The following is a 15335-nucleotide window of genomic DNA, read 5'->3' on the forward strand; positions in this document are numbered from 1 at the left end:
TTTTGGTTACTGGTGGTTTAACCCATTTTAATGTTTTTTAAAAAGTTCTTTCACAGTAACATATGTCCCCGTTGTTCCCTTTTATCTATCTATGTGGTTTTTTTGTCTCTACCTCACTTCCTCACAATTCTTCCACCTACTTCACTAACTATTATTGGTGACCACAATATTGAATACCCTATATTATACAATCAATACCCTATTTATACAATTGAGTGATATAATTAATGATCTAATAATAATCTAATGATGGTCTAACAGTTCTGACTACTAACATAAACAGTTATACTAATCTTAATCTATTTTTATTTAATTGTAAGAAATATAAAAATTATAGATATTGCATTTACTATGAGTAATACTTATAATACTTATATCACAGGTTTAATACCTTAAGTCTACTTATAAGAATATAAATATAAATAAATATATGTAATGTTTTTTTTACTTGATTATTAAATTGATTACGTTATAAAAATATCTAGGATATATAAATATACTATATAAGTTATGTAAGTTTGCTTTCACATACACATATGTCCACTGGGTATTATCTATAAGTATCTATGAGAATATATGAGAATATATATGTCAGAGAGTATAAAATATGAAGATCTTTAAGATATTCTTTGTAAAGTTCCAATTCTAGTTTTAAACGAACAGCTATGCAGTAAATAATATCTATACAGGATTTTATATACTTATATCAGGTTACTTAAATTGTACAGATTTCTGGAAACTTAGAAAGTTCTTTTTCTTTGTTCTTACAGTTGCATCAGCTTCTCCTCCCTTAAAGTCCAGGATGTTGCCTTCTATCTATTTAGCACTGTCACTATCACAGTTCTCTCGCTTCCCCTGCCAGATCAAATTTCCACTGTCTTCTTCCCAGGCAGAAGCTTCTTGTAGCTTGTTCTTTCCTTTTCTGCAATCCACAATGTTTAGTCCCAGTCTAATCACAATCTCAGCTCATGTTCCTTCTGCCTGTAGTAATTCTCCAGCAAGTTCAAGCCGTCAGTACATTTCCTTCATTCCTTCTCTGAATGTTAACTCCGTTTTCTCAAGGTTCCGCTCCCACTGCTAAAGTGCCGCTTTTTTTTCCCACCTTGGAGACTCACTCACCCACTAGGCTATAGGTTTACACTTCCTGAGAGTCACACCAGTACTTCATTCCAACGCCTCGAAATCCACCGATACTTTCAGCTGTTTCCCCTTCTCCATTTAAAGGGCTGTCACGCCTCCGGATCCGGCCATAAAGGCCAGTCTCTCCTGTGTCGGATTTGAGAGGTTTCTCCTACTATAACAGGGGATCGCACCTCTCCCTGTTATCCTCCAAGCTTCCCCTCTCTGTCGCTGGTCCCTCCGAGACCCAGCTCTGCCTTTGCAAGCCGCCTGGCATGGAAAATCGGGTAGAAAGAACAGAGCCCTGTTCTTCTGCTCAGCAGCAGCATGATTCCACCCCGGAAGTCCGAAACTTGCTTATATTTTATTGCATTGATAAACCTACCTTCATATTTTGTACAACTCAAAGCAGTGCATAGAATGGTCTTGCCTTCTATGGATTGACTGATTAAGAGTATGGCCAAAGTCACTAGCTACTTTTCATGCCTAAAGAAGGACTAAAACTCAACAGTTTCCTGGTTTCTGGTCCAGCACCTTCATCCCTACGCCAAACTTGATCTCAGTTGGTTTCGGTCCTTTTTGTTTTGCCAGCATCCTTTGCTGGTGGCTTCATAATTTGCCTACTAAACCTTCTTCTTCCTTTCTCTTAATGTATTAGTCAGTGAAGTTTCAATGTTTGTGGCATCTGGAGCTCTATAGGAATTTGCTGCAGTGCAGTTGTTAACCAAGAAGCAGAGAAAATTAGGACAGAAAGAAATCTGAACTACCTGAAATTCAGTTGTTCTGTCAGTTATTGCTGGGAGAAAGTTGCAGATTAGGAACACAAGTTGAAATAGGGAAGAAAATGGTAAGTGAGCACCTGTCTACCCTAGACGAGTTCAAATCACCAGGACCGGATGGATTACACCCCAGGGTTCTGAAGGAACTGGCAGACGAGATCTCAGAACCACTGAACCATATCTTTCAGAGATCCTGGAGCACCGGGGAAGTACCAGAGGACTGGAAAAGAGCTGATGTGGTTCCCATCTTCAAAAAAGGAAAAAAAATAGATCCAGGAAACTACAGACCTATCAGCCTGACCTCAATACCAGGAAAGATTCTGGAAAAGATAATCAAGCAACGAATTAGCGAACACCTAGAAGCAAACAAAGTAATAGCCAAAAGCCAACATGGGCTTGTCCAAAAGAGATCATGCCAGACTAATCTTATTGCTTTCTTTGACAAAGTGACAAAATTAGTGGACCAGAGGAATGCCGTCGATATAGTTTACTTGGACTTCAGTAAGGCATTTGATAAGGTAGACCATAACCTACTACTAGATAAAGTAGAAGAATGTGGGCTAGACAGCATCACCACCAGATGGATTCGTAACTGGCTGACCAACCGGACTCAACGTGTAGTCCTCAATGGAACTGCATCTACATGGAGGGATGTATGCAGTGGAGTACCCCAAGGCTCTGTTTTGGGCCCAGTACTCTGCAACATCTTCATCAATGATTTGGATTAGGGAATAAATGGGGAACTCATCAAATTTGCAGATGACACCAAGCTGGCAGGAATAGCCAACACTCCAGAAGACAGGCTAAAGATACAGAAGGATCTTGACAAACTTGAACATTGGGCATTATCTAATAAAATGAAATTCAATGGTGAAAAGAGTAAGGTTCTACATTTAGGCAACAAAAACGAAATGCAGTATACAGTATAGGTGGTACCTTGCTCAACAGTAGTAACTGTGAAAGGGATCTTTGAGTCCTAGTGGACAACCATTTAAATATGAGCCAGCAGTGTGCAGCAGCTGCCAAAAAAGCCAACACAGTTCTAGGCTGCATCAACAGAGGGATAGAATCAAGATCACGTGAAGTGTTAATACCACTTTATAATGCCTTGGTAAGGCCACACTTGGAATACTGTCAAACTATTTTCCAAGGCACCTGAGGGTAGAACAAGAAGCAATGGGTGGAAACTAATCAAGGAGAGAAGCAACTTAGAACTGAGGAGAAACTTCCTGACAGTTAGAGCAATTAATCAGTGGAACAGCTTGCCTCCAGAAGTTGTGAATGCCCCAACACTGGAAGTCTTTAAGAAGATGTTGGATAGCCATTTGTCTGAAATGGTGTAGGGTTTTCTGCCTAGGCGGGGTTGGACTAGAAGACCTCCAAGGTCCCTTCCAACTCTGCTATTCTATTATTGTATTGTCTGTTTTTTTAGAAAAAGGTATATTCATGGTGAACAAGATGGCTTTGGAAAGTGTTATTATTTTTAACATTATTTAGGAGCTGATCAAGCAAAATATTTTAAAGTTTCCTTTGGTAAGACCAGAATGGTGGGTAAGTGCCAGAAAGCTGCACCTTTTGTATTGAGAACATTTTTTCAACAATTTTCTAAGAGAGGTTAGCAATATTTATTTAAAATGTGAATGCTTCTGTTTCTTAAGACAGCTGCTTCATTAAATCCCATGCAATTAAAGAAATTCTGAATCATTAATAATTTGATTGTTTCAGTTATTTGCTTTAGAACACAACTGGAGTGGGGTGGCAAACTTTCAGAAGCTAAATATGCTATTTACAGTAATATTTGGATGATGATAGCGGTAAGGATTGCAGAGGGAAGGGCAAGGATGTAAAATGAGTAGAACCATACCAGGTGAACAAAGATGGGACTTAATGAGGGCACATTTGGGAGATTCAATGTTTTTCCTGTTTTTTATCTGTGTTGAATCATTTCAGATCTGAATTCAGTTTTCACATGGTTTCTATGTCAAAAGTGCAAAACCAGCATTCCCAATTTCAATCATCATGCCAAAATAAGAATCATGTTACACATGTTAGAAAAGTGTTAGTCTTCTGAATATATGTCATGTTTTACTCCTTCGTTTGTTGATCTAAGATGAGTCATCTTGAATGAAAACCTGTTAGATTTCTTTACTATCAAGGGAAGTTCTGTGCACTAAAGGCGTGCTATAGTTTGAATGGAAGTGCACAAGGGTACATACATAGAATGTAGTGTGAGCTCTCTTTTTCTACTTTTTGGAGGCTCCTTCAACAAGCTGTGCCTTTTCTTGGGCTGACACAATGCAAGTGGTAGTGGGAAACTGCCCACTGCTGCCCTGTCTCCCATCACCCTAACCTCTCCTTGACTGGAAGGTAATTTTTCCTGAGCCCCTTCAGGCACCATTCAAATCCAGGAAAAGGTAAGATTCTTGAAGGATCAGCCAAGAGGGAGTGAGAAGATGCTCATACCCAATCAGAAGATCCTTGCCTGCTTCAGATTTGAATGTGCACAACACTTCAGTTTACCCCACGGCAGGATTAGTTCCGTAATAAGCCCATGAATGGTGTTGTCTACATATCACAATTTTGGATTAAATTAGATTTTCCTGTTTTTCTCTTCCTGTCTTCCATTCTTTCAGGTGACTCGCCAAATCCAGGAACATGAGCAAGACTCAGCACTGCGGGATCAGATGAGCGGCTACAAACGGATGCGGCGTCAACATCAGAAACAGTTGCTGGCTTTGGAGAACAAACTGCGGGCTGAACTGGATGAGCACCAGCTGCGCCTCGATAAAGAGCTTGAGGCTCACCGCAACAACTTCTCGGCTGAGGCTGAAAAACTGGCCAAGAAGCATCAGGCTATTTTTGAGAAAGAGGTGAGGACAGGAGAGTTGGATAGGAAGATGGAAAATCACTTGGACAAAGGGATAGAAACTACAAATGAAACCATCTCCAAATTGAAGTAATTATTTCCCCTATTTCCTTTTGATTATTCCTTCTCATACACATTTATACAAAACTCTTGTGAGATTAAATAAAGCGTTACAGGGTTGCTTGGGAAGAGCCTCTCTGATTAACTCATACTGTTCTGATTGCTCCCATTCCTTCTGGCCACATCAGCAATGAACTGGTCACTTTGGTAGATCAGTATTAACTTGCCATTGAAAGCAAGGAGATCAATTATCCTAAACAGAAATAGGTGAGATCATAACAGGCCCGTATGTTCCTGGATCTGATCTATTCTTTAAAATTAAAACATCCTCCCCAAAGAATTGAATAATTCAGACAGGTGTTTACAACCAATTCTCCTGGTTGTCAAGAAATGTTATGCCTTGTATAAATTGTACAATTATTATATAATATTTTTATTAACTATTACAATTCCAGACATTAAAAACCAATACAACTAAAAAAAAAGAAAAAAAATAGAAAGTGCAGAAAATGGAAGAAAATAAAAATAGAAAAAATACAAAAATAAGAATATAATCAAGAAAAAAAGAACTATGCAAAGAATTGACTTCTGCTTCATCACAAGTATAAGCAATTTTAGTAACTCATTACTTTCTTTTAAAATACAGCACATGGTCTCTTCTTGCTTCCCATCTCTTGTGATCTCAGTCCTGGTCAGCAAAAGTTCACTATGAGGTTTCTGGAGATAACAGCATATCTATTTTAACCTTGAAAAAATCGACCAACTTGATATTCCTTCCCTTTGCTTTTAACAATCTTGGTCCCATTCAAATAATGTTCTAGAACTTTACTTCTTTTCATATTTTCTTTGTCCCCTCTACAAAATTCTTCAAAGCTTTCTTCTGTAAATTGAGTATAGGAAAATTACTCTTAGTATATTATCCTTTTTAATTATTAAGACATCAGCCAGTTTCTTTTGTATACCCAGAATATCTTTTTCCATATCATTCTTGTACCTGTCATTTTTAAATGAAACTCTCAATCTTGACAAGTAAAACCTGTTCCTCTTCCCTAACATCCTTGAAACAGTCTAATTAGAGGCAGACACTTGTAAAATTGACATTGTTCAAGGCAGTCTTTCAATGTATCCCATATTAAAATATTTTGCTTCATTCTATGTTAGTAACTCAAATTTAAGTGTTCCTGTTTAATTGTTATCTTTAGCTCCTTTTGGTTCCCTCTAATGTTGAACCTTCAAAGTCTTACCCTATCATGATTTTGTTTAGGAGAATTCAAAACAAAATAATTTTCCCATGGGAAGGATTCTTTCAGTTAATTCCCAAATTTTATTTTAAATCTATCTTGGCCCCTCATTGACTTGCAACTTTCCAAAATCAACGTTTTAATCACCTTTTGCTGTTTATTCTAAAATATTTTTTAACAACTTAACTTTGTTGTGAAGTTCCCAGAAGATGACCTAATTAATTTACAAGCCTCAAGACAAAGTTCAAAAGAAATCCATTCATTTATTAGGATCAACATTCTGGCATGTTCTTCTGTGGAGCCGAAACTAACTTCCGCTTAATTGCATTTGAACTTTACCCCTGTGTCCCCTCCCCTCTGTCTGTGTCATAAATCACATTCACCAACAAGGTTGTAGAAATATGAGATCCGACTCTGGCCAAAGGTATGCATGGAATCCTCCCTCCAATACCAACCTGATAATAGTCATGGCAACGCTTTACAAGTTGACATCCAGCTCCCCTCACTTCCCGAAAGCGACCTGTGTGACACAGAAACAATTTGAGTACAGGTATATAATTTAGAGATGCGTTCCTCCCCCAGGCTTGCCTGGATTTTCTGCATGGAATTTTGCTATAAGGCGATCAGCCTGGATATTCCTACTTTTTACCCAAGATGCCTCTGATAAGGGGTAGCCCTTCCACTTGATTAAGTACTGGAGTTGTCTCCTGTGCCACCTCGAATCAAGGACTCGTTAAACTTCATAATGGGTTTGGCCCCCTATGACCACAGGGCCCGGGGGCTCCCGGGGTAGTGGACTCAGAGTGGATCCAAACACAGGTTTTAAGAGGCTACTATGGAATGCTGGGTGTATCTTCCCCAACAATCGAGGCAGTTTCAATTGCACTGTGACTGGGTTGATGATCTTTACTATGGGGAATGGTCCCATAAACTTTGGCCCAGTTTCTTGCTAGGCAGGTTTAATCTCAAATATTTTGTGGAGAGGTAAACCTTCTCTCCCACCCGAAATGGCCGTTGTGGAGCCCTGTGTTTATCTGCCTGTTTCTTATAGGTTTGTGCCGCTTTAGCCAGCGCTTTTTTTGACATTCTCCCAGGTTGCATTCAGCATCGACATCCAATCAGTCAAGCTGACTGAGGAGGGGGGATCCCTTGGATACTCAGGCATTGGGACGAAGTCCATACCGCTCACTATTTTGAACGGTGTGAGTCATGTGCTACTATGAACAGCATTGTACACGACCTCAGCAAAAGATAAAAGGTCTGCCCAATTGGACTGCTGATAGTTCACGTAGCGCCTCAGGTACTGCTCTACCATGGCGTTCAGTCTCTCTGCTGCCCCATTGGTGCTCGGATGAAAAGCTGAACTAAGACCCTGAGATGACCCAATGGACCGCAGGAACTTCCTCCAGAACTTACCCGTGAACTGGACCCCTCTGTCTGAGATAATTCTTCGAGGTAATCCATGCAGTCGGTAGATATGCTTCATGAGCAGTTTAGCCACTTGCGAGCCAAGGGTAGTCCGCTGCAGGGTATGAAGTGTGCCTGGTTGGAGAACAGGTCTATTACAGTCCAAATCAGTGTGTTTCCCCCCACTTTTCGGCAACTCTACTATAAGGTCCATTGCAATCTCCTCCCACAGCCTCGTTGGCTCTGCTACTGTTTGCAGCAATCCGGGGGGGTTTCCTGGTCGTCTCTTCATTGTGGCGCAGATGGTGCAACTTTTCACATAACTATCCACATTTTTCTTTATGCCAGGCCACCAGAATTGCCTTCGGGCTAAGTGTAAAGTCTTTAGGAACCCAAAGTGGCCTGCCGGTTTGGCGTCGTGGCTCCTCTGGAGAATTAGGGTGCGTAGGGATTCTGGGACGTAGAGTTTCGTCCCCTTTCATGCAAGGTCATCTCATTTTGTCAAGATGTGTTGGTTGTTTTGGAACCAGGGGTCTGCTAGCAGTTCGGTTTTTAGCCCCGTGGTTAAGTCGCTTCCGGGTTGGTTTTGCCGGTCACGGCGTTGATGCCTGGTGGTCACGTGGGCAGCAGTTTGGGTAGAGGGAATGATGGCGTCCACTACGTGCTCCCGTTCACATTATGTACTGAGGCATGCGGGAGAGGGCGTCAGCTAGAAAGTTCCTCCCCCCTGGAATGTGCTTTAACACAAAATCAAAACGGTTGAAGTATTGAGCCCATCGGACTTGTTTGGGTGATAGTTTCCGTCGGGTCCTAAGCGCCTCCAGATTTTTGTGGTCAGTCCAGACTTCGAACGGTTTCTGGCCCCCTTCCAACAGGTGTCTCCAGGTCAGCAGTGTCCATCTCACTGCGAAAGCCTCCTTTTCCCACGTGGCCCATCGTCTCTCTGTGTCTGTGAGCTTGCGGAAGGTGTAGGTGCAGGGTTGTAAGTTTTCTTGGTTGTTTCTTTGGAGTAGCACCGCTCCCACTGCCATGTTGCTGGCATCTGCTTGGCTCCACGAAAGGTTGCTCAGGGTCAGGATGCTTCAGCACCGGCTCCTTTACAAACATTTCTTTTACTGTTTCGAATGCCTCTTGGCAGGTTAGGTCCCACTGTAGGTGTTGTCCCGGATGAGGTTTCGTTCCTGGGCTCTCTGTCTTCAGGAGGTCTGTCAGGGGTTTGGCAATTTTTGCAAAGGATGGGATGAATTGCCTGTAGAAGTACGCGAACCCTAGGAAGCTTTGTAGCTGTCTGCGGGTGCGAGGTGGTTGCCAGCCTAAGACAGCTTGTACTTTGGCTGGGTCCATCTCTATTCCCTCATTTGACACTCAGTAACCCAGGTAGTCTAACCGTGCACGGTGGACTTCGCATTTTGATACCTTGACATACAGGTTGGCTGCCAGAAGTTTTTCCAGTACTTGGCGGACCAGGGGTATGTGGTCATCCATGGTCTCAGTGTAGATGAGAATGTTGGCCAGGTAGACGAGGACCCCCTTGTATAGGTGCTCATGCAGCACCTCGTTTATTAACTCTATGAATACCGCTGGGGGCCCCTGTAGTCTGAAAGGCATCACTTTGAATTGAAAGCTCCCTAGGGGGCAGTTGAATGCTGTTTTCCACTCATCTCCCTCTCTGATTTGTACTCGGTAATATGCTTCTCTGAGGTCTAGTTTGGTGAAGTCTTTTCCCTTGGCCAGATGAGATAGCATGTCCTTCATGAGGGGGAAGCGGGTGTAAGTTGTGTACGCACACCCCATTTATCCCCCGAAAGTCCACACACAATCTCATAGTTATATCTTTTTTCTCTTTGAAGAGGGCTGGTACCGCGACCCGTGGCTTGGCTGGCTCGATGAACCCCCTTGTTAGGTTTTTGACTTATGTATTTGCGCATCTCTTGCATTTCCCGGGGTGTCATGGCGTACAGTTTGGGCTTGGGTAGTTTTGCCCCGGGGATGATTTAGATGGCACAGTCTGTCTCATGGTGAGGAGGCAGAACATCGCACTCGGCCTCGCTGAATACTTCTGCGAGGTCCTGTTATTCCATCGGAATCAGTTCGGCCTCTGGGGTTTTGTCGGATGTGGTTGCCAGTTGTTCTTGTGGGCTCTTTTGGGGGGGGGGTCCTGTGCGGGTGGTGTTTCTGCTAGCTGGTGTGGGAGGGGTTGGGGGCCCCTTGATATCCTAAGTCTGCTGGTACCCTCTTTCCACCAGATGGTCGGTCCCCACTTGTCTAGCCAGGAAAGTCCCAGCATGACTGCATCTGTCATTTTGGGGGCTATTATGAATCGAATTACTTCCCAGTGATCCGCTAGCTCTAGCCTCACTGGTTCAGTCAGGTGGGTGCCATAAGCTCCTCCCATTAGGGACCCGTCGACCTGCTCAAACCGGATTAGGTGGGCCAGTCTTTTTGCTCTGATTTCCAGTTTCAGGACTGTGGTTAGGTTGATCAAGCACCTCGTGCAGCCTGAGTCTATTAGGGCTTGAAAATCCCCCTGGTTTCCTGTTTTTGGGGCTGTGAGGCGTATTGGAAAAAGGAAAGGATGAATTGGCTCACTCACCATTGGGTCATTTTCTCCCTCGTCCTCGCTGTCATATGATTTGGGCGACTGGTTGTCATTGCCTGGGGTTCCACCACTTTCGCCTGAGGGGGAAGGGGCCTCTGCAGCCTGGAGGGCTTTCCTGGATGTGTTGGTGGTCCGTTTGGGGCCTCGTTCTGGTCGTGCCCTGGGTGGTAAGTTTGGCCTTGGTTTTGGGGCTGGGGCTGGGCATGCAGCTGCCATTTGGCCCATCCCCCCACATCTGTAGCATTTCAGCGGACTTCGAGGGAGGGCTGGTCTCAGGGCCTGTTGTGGTGCTGTGGTTCCCCGTCGGCTGGGTGGTGTCAGGTCAGGTTGACCTCTCTCTTTTGTGTCCGATTGCTTTCTCATGTCGTCGGCGCATAGCCCGCTGTCGACTTTTGTTGCTACTCGGAACCACTCAGTCGATTTGGGATGTCACGGTATGCGGTTACCTGGGCAATTTGCTTGTCCAGGCTTGTTCTGAAAAAATGCACCAGCAGCCGCTCTCGTAAAGGGGGTAGCCTTCCTATGACCCTCCTGAATTCACGGATGTGCTCTTTGATGGGCGGCCCCTCTGCTTTAGGTTGCTGAGTTCCTCTTCTGCATATGGGTCCTCCTCCACCTTCTGAAATCTGGCCTCTAGCAGTTGCAGGAAGTCATCTATGTCTTGCAGTTGGGGGGCTCTCCTCTTGTGGAGGGCTGCTAACCATTCCCTTGCTTCTCCCTCTAGCCCCTCTGTGATGGTATTCACCATGGCCCTGGGGGATGGGTAGAGGTGCCCATAGCATTCTAGGTGGATATCAGCTGAATCAAGGAATAGAGCTAGCTGGTCTGAGTCCCTGTCAAACTTTCCCCTGAATTGGAGCGGGTCATTCAGCCCCAGTCCTCCAAGCTCCTGTCGGCCTGTGTATGCTTGTGCCTGATATGGCTGGCCGTCTTCCTCACCTCTAGTTTGGAGGGAGGGTGGGGTTTGTCTGCCCTGGGCAGCCTTCCTGCTGCGTGGGAGAGGCACTGGTTGCAGTTTCGGGCTCCTTCTGCTTCTATTGGGTGGAAGAGCGGGGCTGCGCTCCAGTCTGCGTGTCCGCCGCTCAACAGGTTCAGATGTCCCTCCCCTCTCTTTTGGGTGGCATGATGGCCCCTCATCAGCAATGGTGGTCCAGTCAAAGTCCTCCCTCTGTGTCTCTATTGCACTCTCCAGGGATTCCATCTGGGGCTTTGGGAGCCTGGCTTGTTCCCAGTCCCACCTCCAGTCCACCCTTGCCTGATCGCTTGAGACCCTTCCCTGTATCTGGGGACTAGGGTAAGGGAACTCTACTTCAGCTGCCTTAGGGGCTAATTTCCACCAGTACTCATCCTTTCTTGCTTCTGCTGCTGGGAAAGGCATCACAGCTTGGCTGTCTGGAGTTTTGAGGTCTCTCTCTTCAGCCATGGTTGCCTGATTTTCCCTCCAAGCACCCCAAAAATTGGGGGAGTGCTTGGAGAGCCTGGGATTCAGGAAACCCAGAAATCTTGATAGATTTTTAAAGTCAGTTTCGGCTCTCTGTGAAGTTCCCAGAAGATGACCTAATTAATTTACGAGCCTCAAGACAAAGTTCAAAAGAAATCCATTCATTTATTAGGATCAACATTCTGGCATGTTCTCCTGCGGAGCCGAAACTGGCTACCGCTTAATTGTGTTTGAACTTTACCCCTGTGTCCCCTCCCCTCTGTCTGGGTCATAAATCACATTCACCAACAAGGTTGTAGAAATATGAGATCCGACTCTAGCCGAAGGTATGCATGGAATCTTCCCTCCAATGCCAACCTGATAATAGTCATGGCAACGCTTTACAAGTTGACATCTGTATTTAAAACTTTTTTCACTAAGGATTGAAGGAAACTCATCCAGTGCTGTAAAACTTGTCAATCCAAAGGTTCCTAATAGCTGAACGGCAGTCAACAAGCAGTTTCCAAAAGTGATTAGAAAAATAAATATGCAAACCCACTGTCCTTGAAAGCCCCAACTGTGGGTTGAGCAAGATAACACATCTCACAGAGCTCTAAATCTACCAGAGATTGCAGTGTTGAGGTCTCCTCCTGAGGAGCAAACTGTCTGGTGCACTTGTGGGCAATCTCAAGTCCTCTCCTTGTCCAGAGAGGAATTACAAAGAGACAATCTACTCACTGGATCTTCATTCCACTACAGTTTGCCATTTCTTGCCAGAGGTCAAATTGTACACTTTCCTATACTAGGAATCCCATTTCTTTCTAAAGCAGGGGTGGCCAACCTTTTTGGTTCCACAAACCGGTGGCGGGCCCCTTTGGCAGTTTCGGGGGGGGGGGGCATGGTTTCGCATGTGTAATCTTAATCCTGCATGAGCACAGATGAAGCTTTGCAGACTCACCCACCCACCCCACTTCAGTGGCCTGCTTGCCAATGGGCCGGTGTTTGGGGGCCTCTGCTCTAAAGGATGGTTTAAAGTTATTAGTCACATGTGCAGCAATGTCTAGTTTCCCCCCACCCCCACCGCCTTGGATGATGTTCTGACTATGTACAAAATTGCCAGCATGTAGGCATGGCTAAACCATCTTTCTGTTCCACTCCCATCATTGGTGACTCTGACCACTCCTCCCCCTTCTGCAGGCAAAAGCTGCTGTGGCCGAAGAGAAGAAATTTCAGCAGCATATCTTGGGTCAACAGAAGAAGGAGTTGGGCAACTTACTTGAATCACAGAAGCGCCAATATAAGTTACGGAAGGAGCAGCTGAAAGAGGTATCCTGATTTGAAGGGTGGCAAAGTGTAGCAGCAGGAAGCCAAAAGTTCATTATCCCACACTAGTTTGACAGCTGACTTTCCAAAGTTCCTTTTGCTGCCCTACCTCTGCCTGTGACTATGAAGCCTTTCAGAGATTATGGCAATGGTGATGATGACATTGAAGACGATGAGCTAAATTTACATGTCACCCAACTTCTAGCAATTCTTGCCACAATTTGTTCTCTTCTTATTTTGATTTGTTTTATTTCATGTATAATGCTGCAAATTCCTTCTTTAGGGGAAGATAACATATTTAACTGGTTTTTAGGAATAGGTGGAAAATAACATGTCCTAAAAGACCAGAAATAACCAAATGAGATTGATGCTGTCATGCTGACAGTTCCTATAATGATATGCAGCCTGTATCTTTGAAGAGAAAGATAGAAATATCTGTTTCCTTGATAGTGGCACGATTTTTATTCACTGAGCACACACACACTGTGGCAAACATGGAGAGAACTTGTTGAAAGTCAGGGTTTTATAGCCCCCATGTTTGTTGCTCCAGGATAAAAACAAAAAGGTATATTAAAAAGGAAATGAAAATTTGCCCACAGGTATAATTTATTTGCATTATTTTGGAAGTCTGCGCCTCTTAATCTCCAGCCATGAACTGTTTGCCAAGATAGCTTTCCTCAATATATGCCTTGGTATGTCAGCTAGAGATAATGAGACCTGTATTCCAAAACCCCTGGGCTGTCACTATTTGGAGGAATCTACCCACAGTCTTTTCCAGTCTTGTATCCAAATGTTGGAGGGCCGATGACTATACTTCCCCACATCTAAATTTGCATGTCACGTAAACCATAATTCAACGATATACTGAATTGTGTGTTAGTGTGTCAGATGAACTTGGTCATTGCAGTTTGTGAACATGCTGCCCTTCAACAGCCAAAGCGTAGCCCTATGTGTCAACAAAAGAGTGTTCACTTTTTTGTGTTATTCCTTTTGCAGGAGTTGCAAGAGAATCAGAGCACACCCAAGCGGGAAAAGCAGGAATGGTTGCTGAGACAAAAAGAGAACATGCAACATTATCAGGCCGAGGAAGAGGCCAACCTTTTGCGGCGCCAGCGGCAGTACTTTGAGCTGCAATGCCGCCAGTACAAACGCAAGATGCTGCTGGCACGCCATAACTTGGACCAAGACTTACTGCGGGAGGTGGGGACCAGTAATGGGTGCCTGATGGGAGCAGGAAGGGGGTGTCTGTCTGTGATTGAAAAGCAAAACTGCAAAAGATGTACTCTGAGGGGTGGATGTGTTGGGCAGGCTAAATTGTGTGTCCCTTTTTCCACCTGTATCTCTTTGGAAAGAGTTGGCATAATGAATGGTTACTTGAATTCCTGCCTTTGCAAGCTCTTTGTGACTTATTTATTAATTAAATGTCCACTAATTAAATGAAGTTAGGCCACCCAATTCCATAGCAACATTCAACAGGGTATAATATTAAACCATTAAACCAAGGTTAAGGGCTGGGGGTGGGGGAGAGTGAGAGTGTATGGAGTAAAGATGGAATATCTCCAGATCTGGGTAGTCCACATACTCAAACCCACTTGGTCTTCTCAGGGTTGGGTGTTACTACCCATCCAGATCCACACAGCCTCAAGGACTGGAACAAGACCTTGTGATAATCACCTGATCAGCCCAGAGTCAAGACATATAGTTGGAAATCATAATCATGATATCTTACCCCAAATCAAAGCAGTCCCATTTAGATACTATATAGGAGTACATGTGGGGCATATTGCATGAGGCGCATTAAGATACAATCCACCCTGTGTGTCAAAAGTCTCAGGCCTGATCTCCCTGCCAACACCAACTAAACCCAACTACAGAGAAAGGAGGAGAACCACTCCCATTCCCTAGAATGGTCCAGAAGGATATCATAGTTGATAGTATCAACTCTCATATTGTTCACTTACACAAATAGGATACTAAGTCAAAGGGCAATGAAAAAGGGTTGCTGTTGTTAGGCCATTAGAGAAGAGAGTACTCATTGGACAAAAGAAAGAAAAGTGCTGAGTATTTCATATATATTGGAACCATAGATAAACTATGGAACATGACATTCTGACTCTGCTCTCTTCCCCACCCCCGACCTCTAGGAACTGAACAAGAAACAAACACAGAAGGATCTGGAGTGTGCCATGTTGCTGCGCCAGCATGAGTCCACCCAGGAGTTGGAATTTCGTCACCTTCATACTGTCCAGCGTACACGCACAGAGCTTACCCGTCTGCAACACCAAACTGAGCTGTCAAACCAGCTGGAATACAATAAACGCCGTGAACAGGAGCTACGCCAGAAGCATGCCATGGAGGTCCGGCAGCAGCCTAAAAGCCTCAAAGTAGGTGCTACCTACATGCCGCCTTGCTGTCAGTTGTGCCTGGAAGGGTTGTGGGAATTCTAGAGTCAGGGCAGGGGTGACAGAAATGGACAGATATGAGGCTGGAAGTCTAGACTCTGGACAGGATCCTTTGGGTG

The 15335-nt window shown here is 44.2% G+C and overlaps 1 protein-coding gene across 1 annotated transcript in view; it reads left to right on the forward strand.

Moving 5' to 3' along the window:
- LOC309400791 (serine/threonine-protein kinase TAO2-like) overlaps positions 1-15335 on the forward strand; it is a 140753-nt gene that overhangs the window by 38300 nt on the left and 87118 nt on the right. Inside the window, exons 14-17 of the mRNA XM_081969458.1 lie at positions 4532-4768; positions 12689-12817; positions 13811-14014; positions 14959-15198. Of these exons, the coding sequence (XP_081825584.1) occupies positions 4532-4768; positions 12689-12817; positions 13811-14014; positions 14959-15198 (810 nt within the window). The remainder of the gene's footprint in view (positions 1-4531; positions 4769-12688; positions 12818-13810; positions 14015-14958; positions 15199-15335) is intronic.

This window comes from Natrix helvetica, assembly GCF_964273705.1.
Source record: "Natrix helvetica genome assembly, chromosome: W".
NCBI lineage: Eukaryota > Metazoa > Chordata > Lepidosauria > Squamata > Natricidae > Natrix > Natrix helvetica.